The sequence below is a fragment of the Stegodyphus dumicola genome, chromosome 10 (genome assembly GCF_044657685.1).
Source record: "Stegodyphus dumicola isolate Sdum_Otavi_A_Nest chromosome 10, ASM4465768v1".
NCBI lineage: Eukaryota > Metazoa > Arthropoda > Arachnida > Araneae > Eresidae > Stegodyphus > Stegodyphus dumicola.
Window position 1 is genome coordinate 37,177,140 of NC_140777.1, and position 16,273 is coordinate 37,193,412.

General features: G+C 32.0%; 1 protein-coding gene across 2 annotated transcripts in view; it reads right to left on the minus strand.

Moving 5' to 3' along the window:
- LOC118191885 (kin of IRRE-like protein 3) overlaps nt 1–16,273 on the minus strand; it is a 769,953-nt gene that overhangs the window by 63,105 nt on the left and 690,575 nt on the right. For both annotated transcript variants that reach the window (XM_085824875.1, XM_085824874.1), the window contains exon 8: nt 4,277–4,579. In XM_085824875.1, coding sequence (XP_085681001.1) covers nt 4,277–4,579 — 303 coding nt within the window. The remainder of the gene's footprint in view (nt 1–4,276; nt 4,580–16,273) is intronic.

Genomic DNA, 16,273 nt, shown 5'->3' on the forward strand with positions numbered 1-16,273 from the left:
GAGGATTTCGTGGAGAAATTCTAATGGAAACGAACTCGTATTTATATTACACGGGAGGGGGGAGAACCACAAAACTAACCAAACAACCATTCTGGGTTCGAACACGGGTCGAATTTAACCGCTTGACTGCTGGTGGGTCCTTTTAATAATAATACAAAATTTAAAAAATTCGAATTCACTAATATTGTACGATAATGTTATTTTGTATTCAGTGATTAAAACTCGAAAGTTTTTTATAAATTATATATTATATGAATATATGGCACTGTTTCTAATATTATAAGAAGTTATTTTACGATTTTCAGATTTAACTTCTTTTTCTCTTTATACCACTTACAAACGACTAAATTTAATGGTTTAATTTTATTACGAAATGTTTTACAGTCGTATTGATAAATTATTTATTTTTCCATTCATGCATACAATAATATGTCCACCTTTTAAAATTGCTACATTTTTTATATTCTTTATAAAGCATAAATGAGTTTTATTTCCTAGCATCAAAGTAGGAAAGCTTGATTCGTTAAAAGTGCTTTCTTCTTCAAAAGAAACGGCATTATTACTTGAAAGCCATCATTCCGGAAATTTATAGTTTCTTAAATGTTACAGAATAAGACGTTTTATACCAGATGCTAAGCTTATAAAAGTGGACATCCAAAATAATCCAATTTGATAAAAGCAATCGGTAATAAGCGCTTTCACAGTCACTAAACACTATTCTGTAACGGGATTTCGCAAAAAGCATTTTTTAAGTAATCGTAATGGATGGCAGTATTGGCAATCCGTTTATCTGCTGCGGTTCTTCTTTTTAACGATATTTACTCCTTTATTTTCCCATTTATATAAAGAATATATGGTGGCATCTTACTTAATCTTCATAGCATATAGTATGAGTAAAATTGCTGTCTTATTATAACCTTATTCATTTTTAAAAAATTACATCTCATAAAAAATAAGTTAAATTAATATAAAATAGTTATTCGAAAACATTCTGAGTTTTATAATAATGCCTCTATATATCACAAATTTGAAGTAAGTTTATTTAATTATGGCAAAGCACACTAGGGCTATCTGCCTAAGGGGAGGGATGCCTTCGTGGAAGACTTTCTAAGGGAAACTGGCTCGTATACACATTACACATGGGGAAAACCACGAAAACACCCATGCAGCCAGTCCGTTCGCGGGAATCGAACCTCGGACCGAACTACCAGTGTTCAGCGATTTTACCGCTCGGCCGCTGGTGGGCCTAAATTTGAAGTAAGAGAAACTAAGTTGGTTTATTTGCATAGCAGTGTTGATTATATAGTAAGTGCATAATAGTGGTGTTTCATAACGTTACTACAATATATTACAAATTTAAGGGGGCTCATACACCCTAAACCCCTTATGATCTTCGAATATGTGACTGATGCAAGAATTGGGATATTTTATTTATTTTAAAAGCAATTACTTCCAATTTTTTACAGCTGACTACATAATATAGCTGCTTTAGAAACTAGTAACCAGATAGTTTGTGATGATACAAATATTTTTGCAATTTAATCCGTTTGTGACAAAATATTTCGTCATGTTTCCACCTTGCGCGCATGATATTTTAAAAATGGCTAATGGCACGTACTTGAAATTTCATGGAATTCTTTATATAGACACTATTTTTTAAGTGAACCAAAATTTGGTAAATATTTTAATACTAAAAAAATTTATGCACGAAAACATTACAGATTTTTTAATAAAATACATTTTATAAACTAAACTCCAAATAAAATAAAAATTTAACATGAAATTCTTAGAATTTTAGGTTTACAGTAGTTTAAAAATTATATGAAAGGTGTATATTAAATATGGAATTAAATTATGCAACAGAATGTTTTAAACTGTGCGCGCAAGGTGGAAACTTGACGAAACATTTTGTCACAAAGCGAATTAAATTATAAAAATGTTTGTGGCAACACAAACTTTCTGATTACTATTTCAGAAAGCAGCTATATTATGTAATCAGCTGTAAAAAGTTGGAAGTAATATCTTTTAAAATAAATAAGTTATCCCAATTATTTCAACAATCACATATTCGAAGATCTTATGAATTTTAGGTGTCCCTTAAAAATTTCATCTCATAAAAATAAATAAAAATTTCGGAATAATTTAAAAAAAAATATTTCAGGTTTTTTAGTAATCATCTATAAACTGTGACTTGAAGTAGTAAGAAATAAGTTTTAATTCCTTGCATGGGAATGCTGGTTTAAAATGATCGTATTCAGCTAGAATATAACATAAGCTACCTTTATCTTATGGTAACTTTAATACCATATTTAGTTTTCATTTCCATTGTTGACCTCAGATTTTTGGTTTGGATACACAATTCCTGCTTATTTTTTGATTAGATATCTTTAAACTCAATTCATGCTTTAATTGTGCTGTGTATTTTCGGAAATATTTAGAAAATATTTCAATTATATCCAATAAAATACGAAAATTAAACGATAGATTTTATCATGTGTATATGGAGTCAAAGTTCTACTTACAATGATAGGGATACATAATCTTAGCAAAAAAGGTCAATAAAATGTACCGTTTCTAAAACTATTGCAGCACGACATATAAGATTCCAGTATATTATATCTGATGACTCATTATAAATAAGTTAGCATAAGTTAATTACTGATTGATTTCTACTGGCACAAATGTGCATAATAATGATCATATAGAATGCCTTTACTTGTTAATCAAAAATATATGTTAATCAATTTCTCTTTTGAGGAGGCATAAAAACTGCATCACAACAACTTGTAGTATATTATTATTACACTTCATTGTTACCATATTTTATATTTTCCACATAACTAGATTTTATATCTCTATAAATATGTTAAAATGTCTAGCTAATTTTGTTACTTTTCGAAGAACCACAGGAAAGGAAATCTCTTAATTTTGAATGGAAATTTCTTTTTTTGGGCATAAATTATGGCTTGTCTTAAACCGAGTAGATAACGCTGATTTTTGAAATATACCTTAAATATTTATTTCACAAAAAGAAGATTAAATAGCGCAAGTCCCGTTCTGATACCTGGGATAAATTTCTAAGATTCCGTACAGTTACTTGATTCTTTTAAATGCCAAATTATATTCACACGAAGATATGGAATGTATAGATGAGTAGAAAGTCCAAAATCTAGGAAATCGTCTAACCTTCGGCGATTCTGCATTTTAGAACATTTGTTTAAATCTAGAATCGCCGATGATACGTACGATGACATGTCGACATTGAGATCTTGATTTATTGTTTAGGTCTGACAGAAAATTTTTAATCCCCTTCCCCCACAACCATCAAAACCGAAAGTATGATCCTAGCCAACATCAGCACAACGTCAATCAATCGCTAATCAGTCGCACTACTGACCATAGTGCGACTCTCTAGCCAGCAAGTTTTTAAAAGGGCATTCAGAAACACTAGTTAATTTGAAAAAAAATCGCATTAATGGCTACCCGCTTCTGTTAATCAGTATATTTTTCGTTCTTAGAATTTATATGGCGGGCTTTTGGAGAAAGGACGATAGAAAATAGTGCAATGTGTTTCATGTGTGAAAACTATTAATTGTGCAACATTGTGGTCACATGCTTTTGATCAGAAAAAGCAATAATCCGATTTACATTTAAAATCGTTCGCTGTATGTGGGAAAATTGTCTTTCACGAAAATGTGTATAAGCTGAACACATTTCCTGAAAATCTGTGTAAGCTGAACACACATTTCTTTCAAAGTCATGAAGGTTTGTTAAACTTTGCAAGATAGCGTTAATCATATTAGTCGATGTACCCGAATTTATGAAATAATTTATTGCAAAGCATATCATTGGCTCAGAAGACAGGGTCAGATAGTTCGCTTATTACACGCACCTCCACTGGTGAACCAAAACCACACTGAGCGATTAGCTATAGTCGCTTCTGGCATGAGGTTAGGTTCTGTCCCATGACCCGTCCCAAACCAGGCTCTCTCCCGTGATTGTGCCATCACGGTTATATTTGAAAATAATCGGATAATAATCTTCGTCATCTTTTAATTTGACCAAACAGAATGATTTAAAGCAGTCGGTATTTGATTAAATTAAAGATGCTTGTCAAAAAATTACTTAAATAGCATTGCAGTTCATTTATTTTAGTTTCATTTCATATGAAAAGAACGTACTATTTCTTTAAAAAGATAAATAATTTGCATCTTCAGACTTCTATTTTGATCAAGAATCATGCGATTTTCTATTCACTACTTTATGCTTTATTTACCTTGTCTTGTTTGACTTTCAGGCAAAGCAGCTGTTGATGCGTGTATGATCACAGGTCGACTCCTTCCTCTAGCGTTACTGGCGAAGATTGACACGGTGTACTTGGAACCTGGGAAAAGTGCTCTGGCAGTGAAATCTGCGGTCTGAGCAGACACGTTCTGCTGAAGAACATTGCTTGCCATGTCGCGAATCTCCATGAAGAAGTACTGGCTAAGTCCTCCATCTTTCCCTTCCATGCATACTATGCGAAAAGAGTTTTCACTTTCTTCAGTAACAGTGCAGTTATGAACTGGATTCGGAGGCTCTGGAAAAGAACAAAAACATGCGCTTGTGGGCAACATGAAATTTGCAACTTTGTGATGTAAATAAACTACATAAGTGTTTAAAGATATCATTCGTCGAAAGAAAAAACGTTTGAAAATTCCTGCCAATTAAGGAAAATTATTTTTCCAGATCGTTAATGTATTGTGAAAAATTACAAAATTTGATGAACTGATCCGTTTCAGTGCTACGGACTATGAAGCAGTTAAATTTCGAAAAGTCATATTTTATTTACTGGATAATTTTTTCAGGGTGAAATCAAGTAGTAATTAGTAATTGCATAACACAAGAGGCGAATCTAAAGTGAATACCGTTTACACTACATGTGGGAAAAATCATTTAACCAGAAATTTACTCTTGAACTAGTTTTTGTGTTAACCGATTTTATGCATTGAAGTGTGTTGCTGAATTTGTTCGAGTGTCAGTCTTCCCCCTTTATTTTTGTAAAAGTAACGTGCACTTTAACAATTTGTAGGGATTTATATTTATTTTAAATAACCAATTTTGTTTAATTTGTTATTCTTTCTTATAAGCTTTTATTTCCCTGATTGCAAATGCCAAAATATTTAAATTTGGTAGCGCGCGTAAAAGAATGCGAATTCTACCTTGAAGAAAGTATTTAAATGCTGAGGTTCAGTAAGAAAGAGGGGGAGAGATTACTTGCTGCCACTAGTTTTCGACGGGGGTTTAAGAAACAGGAAATATTCTGAGCCCTGTAGATTAGTTCGACGACTTGTACATATCTTCAAAGCTTTAGTTAATTCTTTGATTTCAGTTACCGCCTAAGCAGAGGCGTAGTTTGTTAGCGTCGAATTGACGCATTGTAAATTTTAAAGAGTTAATAAAGTGTATTTTAACCCCTCTTGTGTGCAGTTACTACTATTGCAGTTCTCAAATTCTTACAGTTAATCATGTAGACTCTACAAATTCAATAATTTATCGCTTGTCAATATAAATAATCTAAAGTGAAATCTTGTTTCACGTACATAATTCGTTTCTGGAGATAGTTCGTGTCTCGAAATATTCGTAACCCGAAACATTTTCGCCACAACATTTAGTGTAAAATGAATTACTCCGTTCCCGGCAAGTGATTGCTTAGGAAAGAGTATTTTGCACGTAAAAATAAAGAAATGCTGAAATGATGTCATTTATTGCATCTAACACAGACACAATATTTAAATCAATACTTAATATATAAAAAACAGAAACACTTGAAATAAATTTTACGGTGCCTCTACGAAGGAAAGCTGACTGCGTAAGAGGAAAACGGTATTATTTGAAATTATTATTTGAATATATTATTATTATTTGATATATTATTATTTGAAAGGGGAATCCTATTTCGTTAAAAATATCAGGTAGCTGAATGCCTTTTTTTCTCCCTCTTTCGCTTTCACTTAAACCTCTACTTCAGAATTGCAAGCCTTCTTCCCATTAAAAATTTACTGAGTGTGATTTGCTTTTATCTAAGTTTGAAAATATTCCTAAAGTAAGACATGCTACTGTTATCGTAAATATTTCTGCAGTGGGTTACTACTGCTTTATAGAGGTGATAATGTTCTGTTAACATTCGCCCCTTACCCCATTTTGCGCAAAGTTCGTGGATCAAAAAATTAGGATCCTCCTTTTTTCCATCTTCTTCTGAAAACATTTCACCCGCTGAATTAACTGGCTTTTGGAATATCATTTGTTTCGGGATTACTTGTACGTTGTACTCGAGACATTCTTTTTTAACCAAGTTTTGTTTGCAAAATTTGGTCGTGATCTGGAATTCCACTGTACGGACCTTTGCATTTGCGGAGCACAAGGAAGCCCTGACAACTGCTTCATGGAATGTCCACTGACCGAAAGCTTCCATATCAGAATGCATTCCACCAACATCAGTTCTTTTAGACGGTTTATATTGAGAACTCCAGCTTTACGACAGAGAGTCTACAAAATCATTAACCTGCTAATATCATCAGGACTGAATATTGTGGCCAAGAACTTAGAAAAATCTGTAAATGTTCTTCCTGAAACGCTTCCGTAGTGTTTGTACGAGCAAATGTATTCTGTTTTCCACCATCAGCGGCAGTGCTAAAGAGTACTACTAGTGCCAGAATTGCAGCAGTAATAAATTAGGTAATTAGTTAAGAATTTAAGTAGTAACATATATAAGCATTCCAGCTTATATGGATGTATGCATATAAAATATGATACATAGGTACTTTATGTATCCAAGATTTGTTGTAGTGCAGCTAACGCATTCACGTAACATCATCCAGGTCCCAGTTTGTTCATGTGACTTCACAGTGAAGCAAATGCATTCCCGAGGCAGGCCACCTGGGTTTCGTGAGCTGCCGGTTTAAGATAGTGAAGTGAGTGGGACATATATACGCTTTACCCTTGTTAGACACCAGGTGTCCCCGTCACCTGTATTTTAAATTTAAGATACAAATATTACTTGCTATTTTACTTAATATATATTAACACAAATTTGTTTCAAAGATTATGTTTGCACCATTTAATTTTATTTCTTGCAGAACGTTTTCAGCATTCCTAGCTTATATAAATGAGACCGCCTCAGATACCATCCTGTTTTATTCTTCTCAAACGCGTTCAAAACATTTGGCAATCTTACACGCTATAATGAATTTTATTGTCAATGTAATAAGGCTTCTGATGAAAAGTTTGTGTATGTACATATGAAATATGTGTAAGTAAATGATAAGTGTATAAATCTATTTGTAGAATGGTCAATAATTCAAATAAATAGGAGCAAATTGTGACAAAATTATTTTTAAATATTATCACTCTGAGTAAAGAGATTCATAACTGTAAATAAATATAAAAATAAATAATATATATTTTATGACATGATTTGAAAACAAATTATAGATAAATAAATTAAAAAGGACCTAGAAAAATAACATTGTGTGAAATCATTTTCTATGAAAATCAAACTGAACTAATTTAACATTAGAAAAACGCTAATTTTTTTCGTTGCTTTAATGTCAAGCTTCGTTTCGACAGGTTCCATTAAAATCACGACAATAACATATTCAAAGAATTTTTCAAGTAAAAAATAATTCTGTACGTTAAATTTAGAGCTAATTTTCAGAACAAATATTAAAACATAATATATTTAGCTATAAAATGTTTTTATAAGCATATGTAAATCTATAAAAGAAGATATTTTAAGTAAAATTAATGTAATATTGAAATAGGTGATTACAAAGTAAGCTAAATAGATGAAAAGCTCTTCATGAAATTACGCGGTGTAATAAAGGCAACATCAAATTCATAAATTATATTAATTTGAAATTAAATATTTACAATGCTGGGTGGATATTGTATACGTATATACACGTCGTATATACGTATATACACGTCGTACAGTTTTTTCATTTTTTTGAAAGTGCCACATCGGATACATTCTTCGAAGTCAAGTTCTTTTCACCCTATCTGTACGAAGTCACCGTCTCTATATCTCTATCGTCTTTTATTTTATTACTATTTGCGGATACAATTACATTTAAGTGCATGAAAGTTTTTCTAGGAAATGTAGCAAATTTTGTTTTTGCTTTTTTTATCAGCTTTAGAATCACTGTCAAATATGTGTAGTTTCTGCCGAAAAAAATCTTCATATTCTTCGAATGTTTCTTCTTTTCGATTCATTTTCGTCTAATTCTCGCAGAAGCTGCTCAGTTAGTTGCTAAGTGTCTCGGCGTTCGAAAACCCTGCCCTTTCGGGATCGCAGTAGGATCCTCTAACCACTATACTGTCTGGGCGGCTCAGAAGACTGTTCAGGTGCTAGCTAAATTCTATTCGCGAAAGAAAAGATCTAGCAATCAGTATCTGCAAACGTAACTAAGTTTGCTTAAACGAGGAGAGTTGTCTTGCAAAAGATTTTAAATCAGTTTTCAATTAGTAACAGTATGGTAGCTGTTTGTATCCGATTTAGTGACTCCATTGTTGCAACGATCGGGAGATGGCCTGCTGTACTAATATTCTTTCCGTTCCATATAAACCTGCTCTTGTCAAAGTCACGTGAAGGAACAGGTATGTATTTCCAAGGCGACTGTATTCAAGTGAAAATGAGGTGCTGGACAAGCGATACAGAAGAACGTATATACAGAGTACATTTTTACGGTGTTAATTATTTCAGCTTACTTTTCATAATGCCGCCAAAAGACTGCTTTTAATTTGACTAAGTATGCAGCACAATTTTTCACCCTTTTCATGTCTAAATAAAGTTTTGTAAAGGTGTGTATACAGGTAAAGTTAGAAAAAGTCACAAACTTCAGGAACCTGAACCCACAAAGCAGTAGCGTTCAAATGTAAGCCTGAAATTATCAAACTGGCAATCGTCCTTTTTTGTAATGTTTAAGAAATGCAACTTCAGCCACTTTTTAAAACCAGATTAAAAAGGAAAAAAGAAAAACTCTTCTGGAGCAAAGGATAAACATGTTTGCCAGCATCTCACTACATTCAGAAAAACTCAGCGTTTCCAGTAAATGACAGTATGGAAGTTAATTCGAAAGTATAACAAAATCATCATGCAAAATTATATCATTAAAAACCTATTTAAAGGTATTGGAGCGCATTTTAATTTAGAAGAATATTACTTAAAATTATGAGTTCCGTTCACTTAAGACAGTAACTGAGCAAAATAAACCGAAATATAAACCCATAAAAGTTATTTTTAAAACGCGATTATTTGTCATAATATAGTGTTCAAGATAATTGGAAAACAATTTAGTCATTTCTGAATTACTTATTTTAATACTGTTTTGATATACATAGGCTTTATGCTTAAGTTTGTTTTTTCAGCTTCCAAAATTTATTTCAATGAAAACCGGTTTTAAAAAGTGAAGTTCAATAATTAATTTGGACGGAAACAATAAGACCACTTTTTAAACCTAAAAATCCAATAAACAATTTGGACGAAATCGTTTGAAAACATTATGCTTTGAAAATAATTATTAAAAAAATTCATTTAAGTGTAATGAGATACGGTAAGCGGCACTTCTTTATTCATTCCTGTCGAGAAATATTTCAGGGATATGCAGCATCAAACAGCTAAACGACTTAGCGGAACCGGAATGATCATTCATTGAGCTCACCATTCTAGTGAGCGCTCTGCTGTTTAAAACGTCATTAGTGAGATCTCCTTATAATGGATGTTCAGTAACTAATGCTGTGGCATTTGTTTATCACAAGGCAGCTAACGACTATCCAATAACAGCTGGAACTCGGAGAAAAAGATTCAGAATTAGGCCAAGCCATCGGTCGCAGAGCCGGCTTCCTAATGGTTTTGCGGGGCGCAGAAATCGTTGTGTCACTGCAGCTGCATGGGTGGTTTGTTTTCTGACAATACCGAAAATCATTATTGCGAAATCGTAGATTTATGCTAATAGATGCGTGAAACATATCCTTTGGAGAAAGGATGTGAGGCGGGTGAAACGACTTGTTTTGTGTTTTGATCCTAGTTTTAAAATTCAAAGCATGATTCCCTTACTATAATGAGGTGTTTCGTGAATAAAGGTATTGGTTTAATAATCAATTTACAGCCGATATATAAATATATATTATTTAAGGAATATATCGTTTCCAGCGACGCTTCGTTGCCAATTACATCGGATGAAAGAGGTATTATTGTTCTCCTGATCACTTAAGACAAACGTAGAAAGAAGTTAGAAAGTATTGATCGTTTGAATACGCAATCGGGATCGTATTGAATGCTATTTAACATTCGCATCTACGTTTGCGTAATAGTATGTTAAAGTAAATCTAAGTAAGAAGCTATTTTGTTCTAATATTCTAAAGCAGGTGTAGGAGGGCACTTTAAATTAGAATTATTTATTTTACAAATGCATTAATTAATTAAGCAGTGTCTGCTGAAAGTTTAAAGCTTAAAACAGTGAATACGTATATAAAATAAATAAGAAACATGGCTACACTTTTGATATTAATATAATATATTATTATACATTACATAAGCCCCCTTTCTTTAGCATATACAATATGGAAGCAATGGAGAGTGGAAGTAAGAAAGTCATCTATCGTTAGTTTTGGTGTCCTGTTCAAATCCTAAAGAAGGCAAGTATATTTGAAACTGTTCGGCGTCTTTGTGGCAGGATGCTTTGGAAATATTATCAAGACGAAAATCCTCTCGAGAAGCAAGTGATAAGGGGAGGAGTGTGATAAACACTTGGGGGATTCTCATTCAAAATCAGATCGCAACTTGGCTAGTTCGCATTGTCACCTACACGACCGGGCATTGAAATTGCAACACCATGAAGGAAAGCAAATACAAAAAAGAGATTTATTGTACCTAAACAGTATGCCATGAAGATAAAATGATTAAATTTGCAAGCAGTTTGGGGGTTTATAGGGAGGCGAAGTTAGTAGAAACAGCTGCCACCCTTGTTGTACATGAATGTAAATAGTTCGTTTAGCCTTTTTAAGATTAGCATTTTTCCGCATGTTAATTTTTCAGCTTCTTGCTTAATAAATTTTTTGAGGTTTTTATTTGAATATTAATATGTTATTTTGTGTTTCTACTTATGTATTGTAATTTTGTAGTACAAGGGGTTGCGAATGCATGTAGGGAAAAGGTATGAATATTTGTGAGCCACTGAAAGTTAATTTAAATTGAAAATTTGTTTCGAAAAAAACGGTTTTGAATCTCACATGTTTCAGAGGAACGAAACATGTATTCGGAACTCATTAAACAACTTGGTTTAAAGCTTCAAAACACATTTTCCTTGACAAGTACTGTTAGAAGCATTGAACTGAGGAGATTAATACTTAATTTTCATTTCTTATTTTATTGTGTATCACTCTTAGGATATTATCAATTTCTGTAGTTTAATTTTTACTAGTACAACCTTTGTGTTCGACTTTCTTCGAGAAACAAATGGTTAGGGCCTTCATAGGAAAGAAATTGTAAACTTTCATTTAATCTCCGACTTTTCCTATTCTTTTAATGATTTTTTAATTTTTTGATGTAGCACGACACTTCTAAATTAATTCTGATATCCAATTAATTGAAATCAGTAAAAGCAGAGGTTTTGGTGTGGAATGAATAATCTATATTAAATAAGCAGAAAAATTTGCAGTTGACACATAAAATTTTGATTCCGATTCTTCGTCATTAAATTGAGTTTTTGAAATTTCGTTGACACTTTAAGAGACATATGAAATGCTATTATTTGTCCTTAAATAACAATTAATACCTTTAATAATGCCAAAAGTATTTTGGACGAAATTAAAGCACATTTTCAAGAGACGTGTAGGCGTTTTACTTGTTTTTGCTAAATAGTGACGTAAAATTTACAGTGTTCTTAGAGAATGCTAAAATATAATATTAAATGCTAATCAATTTATAATACTTTCTTATGATAGCATTTCATTTAATAAGGGGAAAGAAGAAAGGAAAAACATATTTCTTCATTATTTTTTTTTTTTTTTTCATTTCTCTCTCGAATTACTATTAAATGGTTTAAGTTGATGTGCAGCGCAGTAACTAATTTCTGCTCAATTTCGTGGATTTTAAATCATCACATGTATAAAATAAAGTTAGTTTCATCCGGATATCCCAAATGTGTGAGTTTGACAATAATGTTGAAACAATTATGATATCATTTTACGATATCACGATATTTTAATTAGCATTGAAATAAATTAGCTAAATTTCCTATTACGACACTGATTTGACATTTATGCACAGATGAAAATCTTATACCGAATAAAAAATAATGCAAATATTCAAATAGTAATGTTAAAACAAGTTCATAACTTCAAATACACTCGTGTGCAAAATTAAGAGAATTCACAATTTACGTCTATTTTTAAGAAAAGTATTGAAGCAAAAGTACTAATTATGACTCCGAAAAATTATGCAAAAACTCAGAATGAGCCCGGTGACACAAGAATGCTACAGTTTCACAGCACTCAAGTGAGCTGCATTCTATTACTGGAACCGAGTTTGACGGTCCACAAATAACCAAAGGTTTCATGAAACAGACACAAGACAGCATATTTAGCGTGTTGCAGACGACATGCGCACTGGACGAGACATACTGGAGTCCGGTGTTAATTACAAATGAGTCGAAATTCAGCCTGGACACTGATTCTCGACGTACCTGTATCTATAGTGAGCGTGGAACACGACATCATCCTTTAATCAACAGTGAAAAGGATCATTACGGTGATAGAGCTGTAATTGTTTCGGTACACATTATGCTTCGGTAACAGATCTTACAGCCCAATATTCGACTTTTCAGGGTCGACAATGCTCTTCTAGATAAGACTCTGCTTGTCAAGGATTACTTGGAAAATCAGAGTATTAGCTGCATGGACTGGACAGCCAGATCTCATAATCTGAATCCTATACAGCATCACTGGGAAGCTCTCTGGAGGGAAATTTCATCTCGCTGTCTCCCTCTGACAACCATCTAGGAGTTGAAAACTGCCTTGTTGTAGGAGTTGGATAGATTGCCACAAAGACAACTCAGTTACCTCCTGTCCGGTATGCTGTTCCACTGGGCAACCTGTCTGGCTGCGAGAGGACTCATTTTCAGTTCGATATCACAACGTGCAAATGCTGGAAACCCTTCTATGAGCTTTATTACCAATCATGCGGAACTTTCAAAATGACCTGTGAAAGGGACATTTCTTTCTCTTTTATAATTGTATATTCATACCAAATTTCGTTAAAGTCTGTCGATACGTTTTTTTTTTTTTTTTTTTTTTTTTTTTTTTTTAATTCGACATAATGTCCACATTTTCTTAATTTTGCACATGCACTTTACATGAGACTTTTTTCGTGGTTACCGCATATATTATCTTCCATCCAAAGGAGTTAAAATATGTTTAATAATTACCAAATGGATAATTTAGTTAAAATAAAATGCTTTTTCTCTCCCCCTCGAATTATTTAGTGTATATTTCCTTCGTTATTAAAGTTGCCTGAGTTACATACTTAATTTATTTAACTAATGAGTAAAGTTATAAAAAATTGCGAAATAAGTTCATTTAATAACAGGGAAGAGAAGCACAAACAAATTAAAACGAAATGCGCTTCAATAATGATTTAGGATAAATTTTGACTTTTATCATCAAAATCTCATTAAGTAAAGCAATTTATTAGTTAATACAGTGCCTCTTTTGAAAATATGCTGCAACCTAAATCTCATTAGTCACAAAAAATTTTAAATAAAATGTGTCTAAATAATGCTTTAAAAATTACCAAAAACGAAGGACCATAAATTAAATTCGTTCATCCAAATTATTAGTGGTATATGCGATGTTATATCCCTATAAAAGATCTGAAATATGGAAGGCAGTACATATGCAAACAAATGATAACCCTTAATACTGGATACGGTTCATTTAAATTTGCGTAATTCATAAAAAAACCTTTATACAGGAAAGAGAAACACTACATTTTGTTATGATCATAATATGTGAATAACGCAAAAGCAACTATGAATAAATACGTAACAAATGCAAAATATGATTAAATACAAAATACGCAGTCATTTCTGACTTGTTATGGAAGTACAGATGACAAGTGAATAAGCTAAAATTTTCTTTTTTTAAATAAATCATTCTTTATTAAAATATGTCGCCGCCCAGACGGTATAGTGATTAGAAGAGCTTGCTGCGATATATAAGGCCCCAGTTTCGAATACCGAAGAAGGCATTTGGATGTAAAATTATCTGTCCATTCATAGGATGTAACGGTGGCTGCCTATTAGGTGCCTCCGCAATAAAATGTCCACCACTTCTGGCCTTAGTAGTGGCCAATGCCGTTACAGGCAAGTACCCGCCATTTTAAAAAAATACATCCATTTTGATTGGCACTGAAAATATAATACTACTAGATTACGTAATTACTGCAAAATATAAACGATTTTTATTTCATTCCACTCACATTTAACTTATTTAATAGTCCAGATGACAGTCCATTACTGGATATAGTTATTTTCACTTCTGAGCTTATAATTCAAAATGCTAAAAGTATAAAATTTATGTAAAGTTTAAGATACAATATTAAGCAATTTCCAAAGTATACAGTTGTATTATTTTTACGCTAATGGAACCAGAAACGGGATTTTGACCATTTGCATATCATAGGTATAATTCTGTGGAACTCTGTTAGTTGCAGACTGAGACATATAAATAAAGTACTATATATTCTGATTCCCAAGAATAAAAAAGTCACAAATAAACGAATGTTTTACAAGAAATACTTTAAACAACAAAACGGAACAACGGGGAAAACGCAACAGAAGAAATGGAAACCTTTCAGATATAATAATAAAATTGATATTCATGGGAAAAGTTTTGTATGTGAAAAAGATTAGAAAGTGTGCATAGAGATTTGTTTATATAAAAGTCGTGTATCCCTGTAGAATGTTCTGTAAGAACGAAAAAGAAATAAAAATTTGAATATATATAAAATATTATTGTCTACTACTGTAAGCAATTTTTCCTTTAAATCCAAAAATTTACATTTTTGTAATTTTCGCATTCGTAATTTAACGAGCTTAGTTTTAGGTAAATTTACAGTACCTTTAGAAGATTAAAAAAAAACTAAATGCATTTGTACATTTTTCCCTGAATTAAATAAAAACTACTAACGTCTGCAATGTTAGTTATAGTTAATATTGACTTAAAATTAACGACAGCAAGAACAACGCTTCTTCGTTCTAGAAATATGTAAATGAAAATCTTATAGCTTCTGAAAGCGATGTACCGAAGACTAAGAACTAAAGTTTCTGTGCTAATTCAATCAATTTAAAAAAATTTGTGAATATTTTTATAGTAACGTTTAGTTAATTTTTTATTAAATATTTTAATACATATTATTAAATATTTTTCTGTTGCAGTTTTAACTTATTAGTGCATCTTCTTGTGTTTTATTGCTGTCTGTTTATTTTCGTTATTGGCAAAATAAAAAAGTTTGGTGAAGTGTACGTTACATAACACTGCATTTATTATCCAAATGGTGGCGACTGCTCAGAACATAAACCTTTTAATCTTTTTTCGGCTTGGCAAATGGCCACTTTCCAACGACTTAGCATTCGACGGAGCGTAAGAGCTTTAATTTATTTTCGAAATTATTATTGCATTGCTTAATAACCTGAGCGATTTAAAAGCAATAAATGAAATCTTTGATGATTTTCCCATTTAATCTAATTTCTATAGTTTAAATTTAATAAATCCAAGCATATAAGAATTTTATTTTTATAAATATTACTCAGTTTTGTTACGTTAATATATGTGAATAAATATCTTCTTATATTTTTTTAATTTTATTTTACTTGGTTTAATAATGATTTTCTGTTATTTATGAAACTATTGGATTGGCAACAAAGTAATTTCAGTTTTCACAAATAGATAACGTTATGTTCGTTTTGTCATCCTTCTGTCAATCTTACAGTTCCTATTCTTTTGAGATTCGGAAGTTTTAGGTTGCGCAGACAAAAATGTCGTGCATTTTTGTTCACAACTGTTAGTTTACGGACAATTTTAACATGGGGCACAAAATAAGCATTTTCTACACATTTTACTTTTTTACTTTCATAATGGTAAGAAAGCCGTTGAGACTCACAAAGAGAAAAGTGAAGTTTCTGGTGTTGTTTGCTTAACACAACGTATGTGTTAGAACTGGTTTAAATAATCT